Source organism: Bos taurus, chromosome 28 (genome assembly GCF_002263795.3).
Source record: "Bos taurus isolate L1 Dominette 01449 registration number 42190680 breed Hereford chromosome 28, ARS-UCD2.0, whole genome shotgun sequence".
NCBI classification, from domain to species: domain Eukaryota; kingdom Metazoa; phylum Chordata; class Mammalia; order Artiodactyla; family Bovidae; genus Bos; species Bos taurus.
This window is the reverse complement of record NC_037355.1, coordinates 23,572,778-23,592,339: the sequence shown is the minus strand read 5'-3', so window position 1 is coordinate 23,592,339 and position 19,562 is coordinate 23,572,778. Positions and strand designations below refer to the sequence as shown.

Genomic DNA, 19,562 nt, shown 5'->3' with positions numbered 1-19,562 from the left:
AGGGGGTTGCAAAGAGACAGATGTGACTTAGCTACTGAACAACTGTCACAATAAGAACAAAAAATACATTTAGAATAGCAATTCTATTGTATTTCCTTATACTTTTCGCCTCCCCCTCCCAAGTAATATGAGACTGTTTATAACAAAAGACATATGAAATAAAACAAAATAGGATTACTGAGAGGAAATAATATGAAAAAAAGACAAAAGCCAGGATGCTCAACGGGATGGTTAATCTGTTAGCCTGTTATCAGGTCTAACCTAGCTAGCTGTGGGTTCCTGAGCTGACGTGTAAAAATAGGAAGTGTTACGGGGCTCTGGTGTTCATTGAGGACAAAATACAACCATATCTCACTGGGAGTTTTTCATTGACCTAACTCAGATAAATTTTTCACGTGTTTTAAAAATTATGTTTTATAATGTGATGAATATTTCCCTTGTAAATAGTCCAAGTAAATGTAGAAGCATATTCCCCAAGGCTTTTCTTATATGGAGCTTAGTACATGTTGAAGGCAGCGGCTAGTGTACATATAGCATGTTCTGCAGCAAGATGGAAAAACTGTTGCAAGTCTAGAAAAGATGAAATTGATTTCAGGGTTAGAGGAGAAAAGTTCAAGGGAAATGTTTCTCTCTGTTCTAAAAATAATTGAAAAATGGTATGCAGCAAGCCTTTTTGCCTTGATTCTTAAGACCAAGAATTCCTTCTCTCTGAAGTATAAATCAGCCTCTATTATCTTTCTTTATCTGCCCTGTATCCTTCTACCCAGAAAGAAAATGAGGTAAATGACAAATAAGTCCAAGAGCTAACAAGATTCACTCCATAGTGATTATATAAATGTATTCTGCATCTACTTAAAAGTCAGATTTCAGTCTTCAGTTGCATAAATTTGAAAGAAAAGAAAGTGTTAGTCGTTCAGTCGTGTCCGACTCTTTGCCACCCCATGGACTATAGCTCACCAAGCTCCTCTGTCTGTGGGATTCTCCAGGCAAGAATACTGGAGTGGGTTGCTATGCCCTTCTCCAGGGACTCTTCCTAACCCAGGGATCAAACCTGGGTCTCCTGCATTGCAGGCAGATTCTTTGCTGACTGAGCCACTAAGGTCAATTCTACCAGAGGAAAAGGCAAAAAAAGAAAAAAAGAAAAGGGAACCAAGTCATTTAAAATATTTTAATTATATCCCAAGTCAAAGGAAGCTATGGAAAATCTGAGAAAGACAAAATTTTTATAGATGCTTATGATCTTAGATCAGGTATGAAATAAGACAATTATAAAATATCTATGCTATACCAAAAAGAGTGGAAAATGTAGGTGTATTATCATAATTACCAGTTATAAATAAATAAGTTGTTCATTATTTCCATTGAAAGAACAAACTGACAAACAACATCTATTCAATGTGTGAATGATTCAGTTAATAGTTTTTCATGCCTCATTGTTTGTTTGGTGTTTAAGGCAATTTCTTATTAAATTCATTTAAATAGCATTCTTCAAGATCAATTCTCTTCATGTTAATATCGATATATTCTGGAATTCTAATATTAAAAATATATATATTTATAAGTGGGAAAATCACAAAACTATGCCTTGAACTAAATACTGAATTTGCTTCAACTATTTTGTCTCAGCTTAATGCAAGGTGCAGTCTTAAGAATTTAATAAGAAATTGCCTTAAACACCAAACAAACAATGAAATCCTTTGGGAATAATGGTAGTCTCATCAAGAGAGGAATTTGTTAAGGGAAAAACACATTTTAAAAAGTGAAAAGTTAATGATGCTGAACACCTACCAGAACAACTGTGCTTATTACTGTATCAGATGAACTGACCACTTTACTAATATTTCTCACTTTCTAAAAGAATTGTTTGATAGAATAGAATACAAAAGACCCTACATATATCCTAAATTTCATTTACTTCAGTATCAGTCATGTCATAACCAGTAAGTGGTGAAAATTTGAATTGCACAGGCAAATACAACTCTTTACATTTTTTCACATATTTCTGAGGTTATAAATTCAATATAGGCTTTCACTCACACACACACACACACACACACACACAGGATTTGCATGGGACATGTTAAAAACAAAGCATCTAACAATCCATTACATTTATTTATTATTTAACAAAATTCATGTATCCTGAACTTACCATGGAGTGGATAAATTGAATACTCATGATTTGAGGATTAAATTTAGAAGATTGTGGAAGGAGAAATTTTTAAAAAATCTTCTTTAGTATTTATATGTGGAAAGAAACTGAGTAGCTAACTATCGGAGGAAAATACTAGATGATTTTCACTTTATCACCTATCTTAGTCCTTGGCATGTTATAGTAAAAGCTGAAAAAATTAATATTTATTTGACTGAATTGGATTAAAAACACCAAGATAATTGTGGGAATAATATAAAAAAATAATCTCTATACAAATAAAAATACTTTGAATGAAAATTGTACCTGTGAATGAAAATGTGTAACTATCGAGCTCTCGCTAGGCTTGGTGGGTCATTGCGATTGGTCGGGGCCTGCGCTTGTCTGCCAGGAGGTGCGGCGGCCCCGGAGGGCAACCGAGTGGGCTGTGACCGCAGCCTTCCCCCAACGCCCCAGAGCCCGATGGTGGCGGCCTCGCACAGGGTCGGATCAGTGGAGACCCGCGGAGGGGCGGCAGTGGCGGCCTCGGAAAAACGTCTTTCTCTAGAGTTACATATATAGAACATCCTGGAGTCCACCATGAATGGGCAGTTGGATCTGAGTGGGAAACTAATCATAAAAGCTCAACTTGGGGAGGATATTCGACGAATTCCCATTCATAATGAAGATATTACTTATGATGAATTAGTGTTAATGAAGCAGCGAGTCTTCAGAGGAAAACTTCTGAGTAATGATGAAGTTACAATAAAACATAAAGATGAAGATGGAGATCTTATAACAATTTTTGATAGTTCTGACCTTTCCTTTGCAATTCAGGGTAGTAGGATACTGAAACTGACATTATTTGTTAATGGCCAACCAAGACCCCTTGAATCAAGTCAGGTGAAATACCTTCGTCAAAAACTGATAGAACTTCGAAATAAAGTGAATCGCTTACTGGATAGTTTGGAACCACCTGGAGAACCAGGCCCATCCTCCAGCATTCCTGAAAACGACGCTGTGGATGGCAGGGAAGAAAAGCCTGCTGCTGCTGATTCTTCTGGTAAACAGTCTACTCAGATTATGGCAGCAAGTATGTCAGCTTTTGATCCTTTAAAAAACCAAGATGAAATCAATAAAAATATCATGTCAGCCTTTGGCTTAACAGATGATCAGGTTTCAGGGCCTCCCAGTGCTCCTGCAGAAGACTGGTCAGGAACTCCCGACAGCATTGCTTCCTCCTCCTCTGCAGCTCACCCACCAGGAGTTCAGCCACAGCAGCCACCATATACAGGAACTCAGACTCAAGCAAGTCAGATGTATCAGCAGTACTCGCAGTAGCCCAGCTATGGCACTCAGCAGCCACAGGCACCCCCGCAGCCGCCGCAGTAGTACGGTATTCAGTATTCAGGCTATAGTCAGCAGACTGGACCCCAAAAACCTCAGCAGTTCCCAGGATATGGCCAGCAACCAACTTCCCAGGCACCGGCACCTGCCTTTTCTGGTCAGCCACAGCAACTGCCTGCTCAACCTCCACAGCAGTATCAGGCGAGCAGTTACCCTCCACAAACTTACCCTACCCAAACTTCTCAGCCCACTAATTACACTGTGGCCCCTGCCTCACAACCGGGAATGGCTCTAAGCCAACCCGGGGCCTACCAGCCAAGACCAGGTTTCACCCCACCTCCTGGAAGTACCATGACCCCTCTTGCAAGTGGGTCTAACCCATATGCACGTAGCCGTCCTCCCTTTGGTCAGGGCTGTACCCAGCCTGGACCAGGTCATCTATTAAGAGGCTCAGTTACACTGATGAACGTAGCTGCTAGCTGTTTGCCTCCCAAGAGACTCCAATACTACTATTTTAATTTGTATTGAAGTTCAGGGATTTAAAAAGCAGAGCATTTTTTTATGATACCATTATTGCTGTTAATTGAAAGTATAATTTGCTGGAAGAAAAAAGACCAAAATGGAAGTTTTTTCCTCCCCTGCTTAAAAGTATAGCAGCTTCCTACTTATTTTGGAACACTACTCTTACATGTGTGCAAAGTGATTGATTTTCTAGCTTGCTTTGTCCACAGGATATTAAAATGATAGGTTGAAGTTCAGCCCTCTTACTTGGCTTTTTATTATTAACATGATGTACTAAAGTAGATTCCTTTGAGAAGACTAGCTGTTATGTATAAAATATAACATTGATAGGTTAATAAAGATGATTGAATAAAAAAAAAGAAAATGTGTAACTATCAAGTGGACACGGAGATACCTGCAAGTTAATAGTTCAAATGACAAGCAAAATTTGATGGAAAGAGGTTTCTCAGCCTCATTTGTGCTTTAAAAAATAACAGCTTTATTGAAAATTGTCTGTACTTTAAAGGCAGAAATAATTCAGCTTATTTTGTTAAATTTTGTCAAAAAAATCAAAATATTTTTTGATATTTTGTCTCCTCGGAGGGAAAGTTATGACCAACCTAGACAGTATATTAAAAAGCAGAGACGGTAATTTGCCAAAAAGGATCCGTCTAGTCAAAGCTATTGTTTTTCCAGTGGTCGTGTATGAATGTGAGAGTTGGGCTATAATGAAAACTGAGCGCTGAAGAATTGATGTTTTTGAACTGTGGTGTTGGAGAAGACTCTTGAGAGTCCCTTGGACTGCAAGGAGATCCAACCAGTCCATCCTAAAGGAGATTAGTCCTGGGTGTTCATTGGAAGGACTGATGTTGAAGCTGAAACTCCAAATCTTTGGCCACTTTATGCGAAGAGCTGACTCATTGGAAAAGACCCTGATGCTGGGAAAGATTGAGGGCAAGAGGAGAAGGGGACAACAGAGGATGAGATGGTTGGATGGCATCACCGACTCTATGGACATGGGTTTGGGTGGACTCCAGTAGTTGGTGATGGACAGGGAGGCCTGGTGTGCTGTGGTTCATGGGGTCGCAAAGAGTCGGACACGATTGAGTGACTGAACTGAACTTGATATTTTGTGAAATATTGTACTATAGTAAAAATAATATCGAGTAAATGTGAATTCTAGTAGTGGATCTGTTTTCTTTTCCCAAAATGATATTGATCATGGCCTTTAATCATGTTCTACTTTAGTTTCTTTATTTGTAAAATGTAGCAATCAAAAATAAAAATTGTGTTTATTTTTTGGAATAAAAATTATGGTTCAATTCAGTTCAGTCGCTCAGTTATATCCGACTTTGCAACCCCATGAATTGCAGCACGCCAGGCCTCCCTGTTCCTCACCAACTCCCAGAGTTCACTCAGACTCACGTCCATCCAGTCAGTGATGCCATCCAGCCATCTCATCCTCTGTCATCCCCTTCTCCTCCTGCCCCCAATCCCTCCCAGCATCAGAGTCTTTTCCAGTGAGTCAACTCTTCACATGAGGTGGCCAAAGTACTGGCGTTTCAGCTTTAGCATCATTCCTTCCAAAGAAATCCCAGGGCTGATCTCCTTCAGAATAGAAATTATGGTTAGTATTAACCAATTTTGACATAAAGACTGAAAAGGTTTTAAAAAGAAAGTAAAGTAACTTGTAGGCCATTTTTTCCACCTGATGCCAAACAGTAATTTGAGGATTTTATTATTGTTAGCTTCTAAGAAATTATTTGATTTAATTCACAAAATTATTTCAAATGAATAAAGTTGGCTGAATCAGTTTTCAAAATGCTTTATGGACATTTTACTGAAACAGACATAGCATTTTCCACAAAGGATTAATATAATTTACCACTACCCCACCCCAATGAATTATAAAACACAATGGATAAATTGCAGTATAAAGAGAAATAGAGTTGAGGAAAAGCTGAAAAATATTTATGTCCATGTAGAAAGGCCCTAAGTTTGCTGTGGCCAGAGCAAAATTTGGGTCTGAACTGAAAGGCAATCAGGAAGAACCTGAGCTTTCTGTTTCTATGCCAGAGAAGCACAACTCTAACATTACTTTCAGGATAACAAACCTACATGAATAAAAACATAATGTTCTTTCTTCACTTTCCTCTTTTTTTTTAATTTTACCCAACTGAATACTGTTCGTCTTCTAGTCTTTAGTTCTCACTTTTGCCCAGAATTATCCTCAACAACTCTTAACTTTGATTTCATCTGCTCATCATTGTGTGCAATGGCAGATACTTGAATTAGCTTGGATTTTTTTTTCCCTTGTGTGAATGTCTTTTATGGCTCAGTCTATAAACTCCTTGAGAATAGGGACTGTATCATATACCTTTTATCTCTCTCAAAGATTCCTGCTTTCTGGTAGGCATATATTAGGTACCTGGATAATATGGATAAATGGATAATAAACACATACATTATATTGGTGACTTCAGTCATAGCCTTAAGTGAATAGACGTTAAGTGTTTTGCTTATGAAGCCAACTTTAAATGGGCAGTTAGTAGGGATCAGTTTGTCAATATATCTATCATTTGAATTTGAATTCTTGTTCCGCAGTTTAATAGACGTATGTTACATAATCACTTTGAGCATCATTTTCCTTATCTTTTTAAGGGATAGTAATAGTATTTACTTCCACAATTATTGTTTAATCATAGTTGGAGAAGAAAATGGCAACCCACTCTAGTATTCTTGCCTGGGAAATCCTATGGACAGAGGAACGTGGTGGGCTATAATCCATGAGGTTGCAAAACAGGCATGGCTTAGCAACTAAACAACAATTAACCATATTAATGAGTATTAGATGACTTAATTCAAGTATAATGTTTAGAAAAGCAAACATTCATTAAGTGTTGTTGTTTTTTAGTTGCTGGGTCATGTCCGACTCTATGTGACCCCAGGCATGGTAGCCTGCCAGGCTCAACTGTCCATCGGATTTCCCAGGCAAGAACACTTGTGTGGGTTGCCATTTCCATCTCCAGGGGATATTCCCGACCCAAGGATCAAACCTGCCTCTCCTGCATTGCAGGTGGATTCTTTACCACTGAGCCACCTGAGAAGCTCTCATTGTTAATTATTATCATTTTGTCTTAAAGTGCTTAGTATTAAATTATTGTTTCTGGAAATTATATAGAATTTCTTTCTGGTGGAAGTTATAGAGCATGGTCAATTGTCTGTCCTCAGTAAGTGAAAGTATATGACAGTAAGACCATGTCTTACTGGCCACAGGACTGGAAAAGGTCAGTTTTCATTCCAATCCCAAAGAAAGGCAATGCCAAAGAATGCTCAAACTACTGCACAATTGCACTCATCTCACATGCTAGTAAAGTAAAGCTCAAAATTCTCCAAGCCAGGCTTCAGCAATATGTGAACCATGAACTTCCTGATGTTCAAGCTGGTTTTAGAAAAGGCAGAGGAACCAGAGATCAAATAGCCAACATCTGCTGGATCATTGAAAAAGCAAAAGAGTTCCATTAAAACATCTATTTCTGCTTTATTGACTATGCCAAAGCCTTTGACAGTGTGGATCACAATAAACTGTGGAAAATTCTGAAAGAGATGGGAATACCAGACCACCTGATCTGCCTCTTGAGAAATCTGTATGCAGGTCAGGAAGCAACAGTTAGAACTGGACATGAAACAACAGACTGGTTCCAAATCGGAAAAGGAGTACGTCAAGGCTGTATATTTTCACCCTGTTTATTTAACTTATATGCAGAGTACGTCATGAGAAACGCTGGACTGCAAGAAACACAAACTGGAATCAAGATTGCCAGGAGAAATATCAAAAACTTCAGATATGCAGATGACACCACCCTTATGGCAGAAAGTGAAGAGGAACTAAAAAGCCTCTTGATGAAGGTGAAAGTGGAGAGTGAAAAAGTTGGCTTAAAGCTCAACATTCAGAAAACTAAGATTATGGCATCCGGTCCCATCCCTTCATGGGAAATAGATGGGGAAACAGTGGAAACAGTGTCAGACTTTATTTTTATTTTTTTGGGCTCCAAAATCACTGCAGATGGTGACTGCAGCCATGAAATTAAAAGACGCTTACTCCTTGGAAGGAAAGTTATGACCAACCTAGATAGCATATTCAAAAGCAGACACATTACTTTGCCAACAAAGGTTCGTCTAGTCAAGGCTATGGTTTTTCCCGTGGTCATGTATGGATGTGAGAGTTGGACTTTGAAGAAGGCTGAGCACCGAAGAATTGATGCTTTTGAACTGTGGTGTTGGAGAAGACTCTTGAGAGTCCCTTGGGCTGCAAGGAGATCCAACCAGTCCATTCTGAAGGAGATCAGCCCTGGGATTTCTTTGCAAGGACTGATGCTAAAGCTGAAACTCCAGTACTTTGGCCACCTCATGTGAAGAGTTGACTCACTGGAAAAGACTCTGATGCTGGGAGGGATTGGGGGCAGGAGGAGAAGGGGACGCCAGAGGATGAGATGGCTGGATGGCATCACTGACTCGATGGACATGAGTCTGGGCAAACTCCGGGAGTTGGTGAGGGACAGGAAGGCCTGGCGTGCTGCGATTCATGGGGTTGCAAAGAATCAGACACGAATGAGCGACTGAACTGAACTGAACTGAACCTCGACCTTATGTTATTCTTCCACAAAATGATAAAGTATGACAAGGGTTCATTGTGAAATAGCCATGACTAAAATCCAACATTGGTCCAAGAAACTCAAGTTTGAAGTTTGTTAAAGAGAAACTGGTGAAGACTTGTGAAGAATGTTCAGTATACTAAACTTAAGATTTAATGAAATCCAAATGTGAAAAATTGTTGACTTTACAAAGATCTCAACTTTTTCTCCAGATGGCTAGAGTTCAGAGATATTCAGTTTCTTTCCCACGATCTCTTTTACATAAGTATAGTCAGACTAGAGCTAAAATTGGTCTCTAGGGTCTTGTCTCAGGGCAATAATTTCCTTCTTTTATAAATGAATGTAAAATAAGACCTATAGATAATGTATATTACAAGTGTCTTCATCAGGAAAAGCTAGAGAGGACTTTGAAACATATTTCCAGCTCTACTTTGGTGGACATGCTATTCTAATAATTGCTTTATGAAGTGAAGTGAAGTTGCTCAGTCGTGTCTGACTCTTTGTGACCCCATAGACTGTAGCCTACCAGGCGCCTCTGTCCATGGGATTTTCCAGGCAAGAGTACTGGAGTGGGTTGCCATTTCCTTCTCCAGAGGATCTTCCCGACCCAGGGATCAAACCCAGGTCTCCTGCATTGTAGGCAGACACTTTACTGTCTGAGCCACCACGGAAGCCAGTAAAATGATAGGGTTGATCCAGACTTTTACATTTTCATCAGAGTGTTTGGGGCATTGCATTTATGGATCTGTAACTGAAAGCAACTATATCGTTAATGTAAAACAGTAAGAACAGATGAAGGACATTTAAAACAATTCATTTCTCAACATCAGAATTTGACTTGACTAGGTATATATGAATTAATGTAGTTACTTACAGTTGAAAGCAACAGTTTGAGGCTTTTATTTGGGCTATTTCAAAATTGATCTTGAAAAGAGCATTTGGTATTTAGTTTGAATCTTTTATTCTGATTTTTCAGTTTTCTCTGAAGAAGTAATGGTGATAGTTTCAAAGTATTTTTTATCCTTAGTATTCTCTCTTCTGGTCGAACTAATTCTATTTGATACATATTGCTATCACAAATATGTTTGCTTTTATGTCCCTAATATCCATATTGGTTTTTACATATTGACATTTGATGGCATAAATGTTATTGTAAATTTTAATTACTAGTCTTAATTTTTAGAACTGGAAGGTTATCTAATGAGAATGAATCACATTTCTTTTACTTACCTCTCAATATGTGTAATGTTTTTGTCCTCTTCATTGTACTTTATCATATCTTCAACTCACAAACAAGGAACATCTTTATTTTCTCAAATCAGAATTACTTTAGATGTTTCAGATGTAATTTCTGTATGCCAGGATGAACAGATATAATGATATTAGATTCAGGATGCTTAAGCTTCTTTCTTAGCTGTATTTATTAGTTGTTTTAAATTTAAGCATAGTCTTATCACAGTTGTAGTAGCGGCAATTTTTAGTAGAATTGTGACTTATAAGAGTATTCTACTGGCTCTTGATTCCCACATGAAGTATAAAAGAAAAAAAATTTTTTTACATGGCTGCTACGTGTTCAGGTAGTATCAGAAAATAAATAAAATGATAATGCATCTTCCCAGTTATATAACGTTGGTCTTGTACAAGTTCAGGGAGAAACAGAAGAGATTGTTAGTCCAGTGGTTTAATAAAAAGCTCCTAGAGACATTAATGGAATCAAGAGGCTACTTAATAATTGTTTGCTAATAGCTGAGGCTCAGGAAGTTTTATTTGAAGATGTGAGTTTAAAAATAAAAGTTTTATTTGGCCACCTGTATGTAATGATGAAAACATTTGTGTAAGTAATGATGCTTCTACAAAAAATATCCCTGCATAAACTTACCATAGGGAATATTCTGCAACCCACGCATCCAATTGCCAGTTAACCTTTGTGACTGTAGATGATCGGTCTATTTTTGACATTGTCATTTGCATTGGGTACTTTACTGACTGTTCATCTATACAAGTTTTGCTTCGTTTGCCAACATTCCCTCCATCTTTGACTAATTGAAGTTTGTATTGTGAATATCTACTGATCATATTTTTGTTACAAGTTTATAATATAGCTAGGAAGATTGGAAATGAAAATACAATATTAGTATTTAGGAGTACATGTTTTTTGAGGAACTTCTTGCAAATGTTTATCCTTTTTAGGAAACAGTGTATAAAACTTCAAGAAAATAATGGGTCTTTCTTTCCATTAAGTTGTAGACTTGGGGTACTGAAGGTAATCTCTACACAGTGTGAAACAGCTTAATCAATTTTTCTGTTTAGGAATAGAAAAGCATGTTCTTTTCCTCTGGTTTTCACACCCCTTATTAAAATATACGAACACAATTATATTGATTATAGTCTTTTTTAACATTTGAAAATGTGCTATTGGGTAGTAGGAGCATGTCCTTAGAGTCAGGAGAACTGGATTTGAATCTCCAACTCTACTGTATAAGCCTTGGCAAATTATTCAACTACAATGATTCTTAGTTTTCTTTTTTTTAAAAAATAGTGGTTGTATCTATTTCCTAAGATAGTTTGAGAATGATATGAGGACAGCACAACGCCTATTACATCATAAATTAAGTCTTTCCTCTCTCCTCAACTCAAGTTTTTCAACTGTTAGATTATTATCCATGAAAGTAAATCATTTAAGTGAATAACCCAACTACTTTAGGATGGTTTTCAGATATTTCTGTTGAAAGAGCTAGTGGGGAACAAAAATCTATAAATAATACAGTTTGTCAGGAAACAATCTGACCATTTTGGGTATAGTTGTCCTTTGCTGTACATTCTTCTAATCAAGAAAAATGTTCAGCAGCCTTAGCAAATTAGATTCACATTGGAATAGGAAGCTACGAGGATCATTTTAGACTAGAATAAAAAGTAACTGAATGGTTTAGTAAAAGTAAGTTCATCTGAATAATATTTTGCAAAATTTAGCATGACTCAGAGATTAACTCCAGAGATTCTGATTCAGTAAATCTAGTATGGATCCAGGGGATTTGGGCTCATTTTGTTCTATTAATAGTAATTTTGAGGCTATGTTTAAACTAATGAATAGAAAACAAGTTTAAATTAACAAATAGAAAAAAATTATAGCTGTCACCTTTATCCATTCATATTATTTTAATACTGTTTTTCATATTGCTGTTTTAATCGGTCAGTTGTGTCCAATCATTTGTGACCCCATGGACTGCAGCCCGCCAGACTCTTCTGTACATGGGATTTTCCCAGACAAGAATACTGGAGTGGGTTGCCATTTCTTTCTCCAGGGGATCTTCCTGACCCAAGGATCGAACCTGCATTTCCTGCATTAGTAGGCAATTTCTTTACCAGTAAGCCACCAAAAAAAATTGTTTTTCATTTTAGTCCAGACAAATAAACTCAGCAATTGAAAATGACTGAAAACAATCACTCTTCAGTGTCTATAGACCTGCTCAAAACTAGAGATAGTCCTTTATTTTATTCAGTCTGGGGCAAAGACTGCATCGTAGAACTTTTAAGGCCATGCAGTACAAGTGTGCTGCATAATTCACACAAGATATATGGAATCAGTTTACAAGAATTGAGTTACTGAGTGGTGTTTCATATTAGAAAGCAAGAACAATTTACTCCAAGGATAGTTTTTCACATAGTCATTTGATATATTTGAATTATTATTTGATTTATACAAGATAAAATTTCACTTACTTTGTTGGGAAGACAGATATCATAAAGCAAAGTGTATAAATATTTGGGAGAGAGGAGGAAGAAATTCAAGAGTTCTCTAAGTCCTAGATGACTGAGACACTCTGTTGCTTTAAGCTCACCATCCTTATTAGAAAGGTAAATAATCAACTGTGGACTTTTTCAAACATTGATTTTACCCTAACTTAAAAATGTTACATAGAAGCAGCCTCCTATCTCATAATAAAATCATAATGTAAGTCATGAGAGATCTTTACAAATAACCCATCACCATTCAATATATATATTTTTAAATTTTTCAAATGTTTCTTCTCTATTAGAGTTAATAGTAAAATGAAGGGCTTCCCAGATGTCACTAGTGGTAAAGATCTGCCTGCCAGTGCAGGAGACATAAGAGACTCAGGTTCCATCCCTGAGTTGGGAAGATCCCCTGGAGGAGGAAATGGCAACCTGCTCCTGTATCTGTGCCGGGAGAATCCCATGGACAGAGGAGTCTGGCAGGCTATGGTCCATGGGGTCACAAGGAGTCAGAAACAACTGAAGCAATTTAGCACAGTAAAATGAAGAGTTTTGAAAGCCTGAATCCCCTGCCCTTGGTACCTCTCTACTTAAGGACAGCTGTGGTGAGTTGAAGGTAAAAAAGTTGTTGGAGGCTCTTTCTTACTGCAAGACCAACTGTTCTTGATTTCTTATTCTATAATCCACGCATCTGGACCTTGGGACTTTTTATGTATTATGAGATTATCATATTTTTACCCAGAGATAAATTGTTAAGAGCTATACCAATGTACCGATAAGGCGATGGCACCCCACTCCAGTACTTTTGCCTGGAAAATCCCATAGACCGAGGAGCCTGGTAGGCTGCAGTCCATGGGGTTGCTGGGAGTCGGATACGACTGAGCGACTTCACTTTCATGTCTCACTTTCATGCATTGGGGAAGGAAATGGCAACCCACTCCAGTGTTCTTGCCTGGAGAATCCCAGGAATGGGAGAGCCTGGTGGGCTGCCATCTATTGGGTCGCACAGAGTCAGACAGGACTGAAGCGACTTAGCAGCAGCAGCAGCATACCAATGTAAGATGTTATCGTATCTACTTTAGAGATTTCTCATCTTCTTTCCTGAGGTTGAATATCTGCTGGTCCTGTTACTTTTCCCTTCATGTGCTGCTGCTGCTGCTGCTGCTAATTCGCAATTAGAAACTCTACATCAGATTTTCTTTTTTCCAGCTTACAAATCATTCACATCAGGTACCTGCTTTCATGCTTTCTGTTTTTTTACTTATTTTTGATGTTTAGTATGAGAGATGATATCTGTCTTCCAGTAAGGAATAGAGAAAAACAAATACATATTTTTAATGTCATACACAGTTATTTTATTTTAAAAAATATTTTTGCAAAAAAGATTTTGCTATTTCTAAGCAGGTTGTGGAGTCATGCTGATCTGATTTCAAGTCAGGATTATGCTGTTTCTCTTAAATGTTAAATTTGGGCATGTTTTCTTTTCTTCTAAAAATATAATTTCATATTAAAATATGTCTGATTTTATGGTTTTGGAAATAGGGATAGAGATGATAAAAATGAATTGATCAAGAATATTATTTACTTATTAGCGTATGTTTTATCATTTGTACATCAGTTTGGGTGAATTGCTTTTCATTTTTGTTGGCAGGAGAATAGAGAAAATTATTCTTTATTCTCTCTAGGTATAAGAATTCATGGTTCAATAATTATTTTTTGCTGAAACAAAAAAGGAAAAAAGAAAATTATAAAGGTTTTCCCAATTAGCTCTGAATTGAGTTTAATTGAACATGTGCTAAACGTATATTCAATTTTACACACTGAATCTGTCTCTCCATCCATGGGATTCTCCAGGCAAGAATACTGGAGGGGGTTACCATTTCCTTCTCCAGGGGATCTTCTGACCCAGGGATCGAACCTGGGTCTCCCGCATTGGAGGCAGACGCTTTAACCTCTGAGCCACCAGGGAAGCCCCTTATAACTCTACACATAATCTCAATTTTGATCTTTGTCTTTTATCTTGTGCTTCTCAATTGTATTCTGTACCTTGGGGCCGGTATACATCTAATTCCTGGAAGCAACAATTCTACATATTTACAAACAATATGATTTGTTAAGAAACCGATGACTTGTTATACTTTCTGAATAGAGTTTTAATGTGAGAGCCCAGCATAGCACACAGAGATTCCATTTAGCTCATATGTTATACAGATAGAGGAACTGATTTAAATTAGGGATGACTAAACAACATATCAAACATTTTTTAAAATGCTGTTTACTATCTGGAAATTCTCTGGCCCTAATTAGAGAGGGAAGGCTTTTAGATTAGTGGAAAGACTAATAGGACAGGGTCTGAATTTTGAGAGTAGGTCAATTCCATAAATTATTAGCCCTATGTTCTTAGGCAAGTTTCAACTTCTTTGAGATTAATGTGTCTTCACTGGTTATAAAGACAAAATGTGAAATGTGGTTTGTAAACCTCAAAACACTGCATAAATTTGTTTGCAGCCATTGCTGTTACTGTAACCACACGGGGCTAAACTGCATTTTTCAACTCCAAATACAGAAGTATTTCAGTTGTTTAAATAAATGAATAGTAAGTAGGGAGACATGGAGTGGTTAGAAAGAAGAAATAGGAGATTATTGAATCCTGAAAAAGATAAGTTAGAAACAAGATTTCAGACACAAATGTATAAATTGCAAATGTAAATATTCCAGACACAATCTCCGTTAGCAGGTTTTCATTTTCCCCCAGCGCCCACACCCCTGGGTATGGTAAAATAAAAATTAAGCAAACAAGTAACCCAGAACTTTTTTTTTCCTGTTAAAGGTCCATTGGGTTTAATTTCAAATATGAGGAAAACAAAAATTCGAAGTTTACTTGGCTCTTACTGTACGTAGCTTATAGTAAGTCCTCAGATACGCAGAGCTGTGGTTCCAAGGTGTATGCTTCTGTTTCTAGTGGTTCACTTTAGAGGAACTTAAAATGCCTAAAAAAGAAAGTGGTTTCGTTCAGGAAATAAAGGGCATATATTTGTGAGGCTCCCTGGAGCCTTAAACTTTCTAAAAATGGTTTGTCAATTTGAAAATGTCTGGAAAGATATATAAAGTGCTCATTTACACAAATTAAAAGATATTTGAATCTTTGCAAGGACAACTTCTAATAAGAAAAAATTGCAAATGACATTTTGTTTTACATAATAAATAAAATTTTGTATCTGATTTCAGATCCACACATAATAGATTCATAATTAATCCTCTATAGATTTGCTAACTGCAAAGCAAAATCCCAGTATAGAGGATTAAGAATATTCTGACAGTAATAAATTACAAGAAAATTAGGAATTGGAAAAAATAGAGATTAAAATTAAACTGAAAATTACAAAAATTTTTGAATAGCAAATAATTTATGCAAAATATATTACAAAATCTGGAATGCAAAGTAGTTGATACAAGTACTGTGACATTTAGTTTCATTTAAATTAGTAAGTTTGCTCTTCCAACATTTTTTTTTCCTTCTGACTATACTTTTAACAAAAATTTGCTCTTCATTATTTAAATTCATTCTTCTTGAAGCTCTTAAATTTGCAATGATAAACCTGCATAAAACTACAAATTTGAATTTCTTTGGAAGAAATAAAAAATTAAATGTTTGACATCAATTTTCACAAATTATTTTCTTCATTATTTTTGACTCTCTTATCCCTATTAGATATATTCCCAACCTATTTTTGATGTCATAAATTAAAAATGGCAACACCAGCAATTGAAACTTATATGTTTCACAAAACACAAAAGAATGTATGAATACCATAGATAAAATGACAATATTTTCAAAACAGTAACCTGTGTCAAGCAAAGGACAGAAACAAGTTGATTATTTCAGCCTCTGAAAAGTCAAGTTTTCATAATTTGATTGAATTGGCTTTATAATACAATCAGATAATCAATATAGGATCCAGGGTGGTTTCAAATTACTCTAAGTTATTTTTCAGATAATTTGGAAGTGAACCTCATTATAAAATAGCAATATAAACAGTACAGAATATTTTAAGGATGTTTACAGTCTACTTCAGTGATAAAGTTCTTCACAATGGCTCTCGTTTATATTGAATGAGCTGTAAATATTTAGAGTTCTCCCCCAGGAGAAAATTGATGTAGCACACAAAGTGAAAATTTTCATATATATTTTCACACAAAGTGAAAATTTTCATCCCTTTGAGATGATCCTAAAATGTAGCCTCACCATTCTAAACGAGAAATTGATTTAAAAACCAGGCACATTTTGCCCAGACTGATGGTTATTTTTAGGTAAACCACTTCAGGTTAATTAAGAGAAAAATGTCTGCTGTTCAATTATTATGCTTTATCCTCCCACCTTGGCCTGAAATAATGAGATGTTAACAAGTTTTTCTTTGTCCCTGGCAGCTGCACCTTTTAAGTGTATCAAAATCTGTTGCTGTGGTTACGGCCTTTGTTTCCAGTGATGTTTTGTCCATGCCCCCCCCCCACACCCTTAACAATGGGTTACTCAAAAGAATGAAATAATGAGTCATTCATTCGGAAATATATTGTTAAAAATATCCCTCTTTATCATTACATTTCACTGCTTAGAAACTAGGCTGTAATTCAAGGCAACAGTTAATCTGAGAAGTGTTAAAAAAATCTTTGATTTTTTTTTTCATTTATAAGAAAAACCTGTCTATGTAATTGAAGAACTTCTTACAAGTCTTAACAATTAAACCCTTTTTGGTTAATGTATTATTTCTGGAACAAGTAGATAAAATTCTACGCAGTAAGCATGATAAAAATCGTGCATGTTTTGCACAGCACAGAATTTTAGAGTCAAGGTTTCTGGGCACAAAAGCAGTAACAAAACAGTCCCTACAAAACTGAGTAACTCTGAATAACACAAGAAATAATATTTGTTAATTTAAAATTTTAGAAACTGAAATGTGTAAAGTTTGTAAAGTAAAATGTAATTAAATTATGGTACTGTACATACCAATTGTTTTTGTAATTGAAACTTTACAATATGAAAAATACATTAGCTCTGTACAGTTTTTACAGATAGGTAGGATGAATTTTGAGAAAAAAGAAAAAGATTTTTTTTCAGGGTCATACTCTTTTTAAGTCAAAAAAATACTGCACAACTTAGCTAATTACAAAGTGTAGACTTGAAACAATTCATGTCTTCTTTATTTCATAAATCAATCTTGGATTTTTGTTTATTTTAACAGGGGATTGTGTTGTTTTTAGAGTCCACAATGAACAAATCTTCCTCATTTTGTCCTTGAGGTTACACAGTTTGGTGGTAACTCTTGGTTACCACTTGGCTCAGTTAAGCCAGCGGCTGTTTATGGTCAGTGATTCGGGCAGCTGCTGTGATTGTGCTCAGGTCCAGCTCAGTCTCTAGGTGTGTTTCCATCGTATCTTCCTGTGCATTCGTTTCAAAAGACTTATGAGAGAGAAGTTCATGATGCACCCCACAGTAACTTATTGTGGGCTGGTCGTATGCCAGAAAAGTTGACACATTCATTGATAAAGGTATCTGGAGAAAAATGACATGAGAAAAGTCAGTTATAAAAAGACAAACAGTTTTGGGGGTGAGATTTGGAGTCTGAAATGCCGATCTGACTAACCCCCCACACGGTCCCACTAATGTCCCTCAATCTCATACTAGCAAACACAACGCCACAGTTTTAAAGCCTGAAAAGGAGCTGCTTATTTCTTCACTTGAACCTTCAGATAAATAGGGAACTAAGTGATTCCGAAAATGCTAAAAGCTTTCTTGGGAAAAAAAAATGCTTTTCGTTCAGTGGGGTAAATTTGTGGTTTTAAAACTAGGAAAAATATTATTTGGTATTAGAATACAGTTGAACATTGAAGTGGTTTTCAAAGTTTGAGTTCTCAGTCGCTTAGTCATTTCCAAGCCTTTGTGACACTATAGACTATAGCCTGCCAGGCTCTTCTGTCCAGTGGAATTTTCCAGACAAGAATACTGGAGTGGGTTGCCATTTCCTTCTCCAGGGGGTCTTCCTGAGGCAAGGACTGAACTCATGTCTTTTATGTCTCTTTACCACTGTGCCACCTGGGAAGCCCATTATATATAAAAAGAACCTCCCCCTTCTTCAGCTCCAATCTCTGCTTCCCTGCTTTTTTTTTTTTTTTTTTTAAATTCAGTAGGTCTGGGGTTGGACCTGAAATTTGCATTTCTTACAAGCTCACATATGACTGGTGCTGTTAATCCACACATCACACTTTGAGAGTCACTGTGGAAGAGAATTGTCTAGGCAAGTCATTCTGGCTCTTTTTACTCAATAACTTTTTCTTCTTCTTCTTTTTTTTTTTTTTTTTACATTTTAAAGTGTTCATATAATCTGGATACTGTAGCTTAATATTATTGCAAAAAGCTATAACATTGTAACATGCTATGAAATAAAGAATAGGGTTATCCTCATGATACCTTTTTTAAAAAGCATTTTTTCTGTACTCCCGTACGTGCTCTTTTGGACAATAGCAGTGATAGTGCCTGACTGCCATGATTTTGGAAATAATCCTGTACCCCTGTGCCTGTGTCACAGCTCAGTCACTGTCGGTAAATATTGTGACAATGTATCTCTGATCAGTAACTTCTTAATATTTATTTTGCCGTGAGGATTCTTTGATACTTTAACATCTGTATCTTGATCCATATATCTAAAATCTAAAGTTTGGAAAACTCCCAGAAAGAATCTATGGCTCCTATTAAGGTCTAAAAGCAACAAAGCATGATGCTAGTTTGAAGGGATCAGTTTTATATATATATATATGGAAGGGACTCTTGCTGGTTGCAGCTTAACAAAAGAAAGCAAGTTCTCAAAATATGAAGAAAAAACAAAAGTGACCATTGTGAGCATAAGGGAAACACATGTGTTACAGACAAAAGGCAGATTGAAATGTATTCAGATGTCAAAGTCTAGAGATTATTCGCATTTTTTCAATAAGATAAAAAAAGTTGTTCTAAAAAATAGGCGGTTTTGAAGAATCTTCAGCCTTGATCTCTGTTTAATATCCTAATTATTTATTCATATTGTTGAATTACCTTGGATAAAACCTTACCCCATTCTTGTTTAGTGGTGGATAAAATATATTTCTGTTAGAGCATATCAGACTAAATTTGTTTCTAATCTCAGCTAAGATTGGAGCCCAAA

The 19,562-nt window shown here is 36.4% G+C and overlaps 2 protein-coding genes and 1 pseudogene across 6 annotated transcripts in view; 2 read left to right on the top strand and 1 right to left on the bottom strand.

The window, feature by feature from the left end:
• The window catches only part of CTNNA3 (catenin alpha 3), a 1,905,103-nt gene that overhangs the window by 587,453 nt on the left and 1,298,088 nt on the right, over window positions 1-19,562 (top strand).
• Window positions 2,560-4,356, top strand: LOC101902668 (protein TFG-like; annotated as a pseudogene).
• Window positions 15,063-19,562, bottom strand: part of LRRTM3 (leucine rich repeat transmembrane neuronal 3) — a 216,795-nt gene continuing 212,295 nt past the window's right edge. The window contains exon 3 of one of the 2 annotated variants that reach the window (XM_005226436.5): window positions 15,063-17,920. In XM_005226436.5, the coding sequence (XP_005226493.1) occupies window positions 17,711-17,920 (210 nt within the window). In that variant the 3' untranslated portion in view covers window positions 15,063-17,710. 2 annotated transcript variants of the gene reach the window in all.